At 40.9% G+C, this 1,538-nt stretch overlaps 1 protein-coding gene across 1 annotated transcript; it reads left to right on the top strand.

Moving 5' to 3' along the window:
- The first annotated feature begins 897 nt into the window (after positions 1-897).
- Positions 898-1,299, top strand: LOC135613895 (TPD1 protein homolog 1-like). Its single transcript, XM_065110909.1, has one exon. The coding sequence runs from the start codon at positions 898-900 to the stop codon at positions 1,297-1,299; it is 402 nt and encodes a 133-aa protein (XP_064966981.1).
- Positions 1,300-1,538: the final 239 nt, after the last annotated feature.

Here is a 1,538-nt window from a genome sequence, read left to right as displayed (position 1 = left end):
TCTCCAATTGGGCACGGCAATCACTCATTCTTAAGGCCAAAGAATCGAACAAAAAAAGGAGGCCAGCTATCCATTCCTAGTTCAACTATAGTTGGAAGAGGGTAATTATTGTTATTTGTGGCCTCTATGGTAGATTAAGTCAAGAGGCATCAGAGGCGATAATTTACCCAATCAGAGATGTGATGGACAAGTTTTTCCTCTTCACTCTTGCTTTATTTTATTTGCGATCGGTTGGACTAAATTATAGAAATGTTGATCGAATTACTCACCCAAAAATTTAATTAAGATATTTTCCTTTTTTAAATTGATAATTTATTTATTTACCTATTATAATTACATCTCTAAGGAAAGGGTGTGATGATTTTGTATTTCCTCCGTTCAAACATTACGTGCAGTTCAAATCAAGTAGATATTGCCCATTATGCTTGTTTTTCTATGTTATTACTCACATTTAAATACTTCCTTCACATACTACACATTTATACGAACGAAGGATCAAGAGGAAGAAGAAGAAGAAGAAGAAGAAGCTAAGGGTTAGGGTGCATGTCGCCGGAGCAACTGAGGATGAGAACTGTTATAGCGCTAATCCTTCTGCTTACCTTCGGTACGCGTGAAACCAAACTATTTCTCTTTCTACTTACTTTTTTGCTTCTCTCATCTCTGATTCCATAATAATATATTCTAAAGAGTTATACTAATAATCGACCATACAATCTTATTCAAACTTAAGCTTTATCTAATATGCTAGATATATTTTTTTTTCAACCAAATATTTGTCATATTTGGTTTGATCAAAATATGTGCAACTTACTTGAAACATTAGAATCACACGTACTCAAATCCCTATATACTTATTTAGATTATGATACATATTTTCTTGTATCAGGTACAACCTTGATGTGTGTTAGTGGTTTGCGTGCAACGGTGACGTCTTCGTCCTCCTCCTCTTCCTCCAAATCGACAAATCGGATAGGAAACGAGTGCAGCATGGATGACATCGTGTTGCACCAAGACGCGACGCCGCCGCTGCCCAGTGGGATCCCAACGTACACGGTGAATGTGCAGAATCTTTGCCCGTTGAAAGACGGGTGTGCCATGGGCCAAATCCACCTAAGCTGCGGCAAGTTTAGCAGCGCTCGCCAAATCAACCCCCGCATCTTCCGCCGCCTCAGCATCAACGACTGCCTCCTCAACGACGGCCGCCCCCTCCGCCCGGGCGAAACCATCTCTTTCCAGTACGCCAACTCCTTCTCTTACCCCATGGCTGTTTCCAGCGCCACCTGCGTCCCCTCAGCCTAAACCTCTACCTTCACCTGCTTTCATTACCAGACACTCAATTTTGGAGTTATTGTTGGTAGATATGGCTGAAATATACGCTTTTAATTTCCGCTTCTTTGATAGTGCACTAACGCACCTTTTGCTGTGGTGAGTGGTCAGAGCAAGTGCGTCATTCGCTGGATGACAGCATTGAGAGCATTGTTTTACGATGGGAAGATCATTAAACACGTCCAATTCAAAGCAGAATATTTAAAGGACAT

This window comes from Musa acuminata, chromosome BXJ2-6 (assembly GCF_036884655.1).
Source record: "Musa acuminata AAA Group cultivar baxijiao chromosome BXJ2-6, Cavendish_Baxijiao_AAA, whole genome shotgun sequence".
Lineage (NCBI taxonomy): Eukaryota > Viridiplantae > Streptophyta > Magnoliopsida > Zingiberales > Musaceae > Musa > Musa acuminata.
The sequence above is the reverse complement of the archived record's forward strand: the minus strand, read 5'-3'. Positions and strand labels throughout refer to the sequence as shown.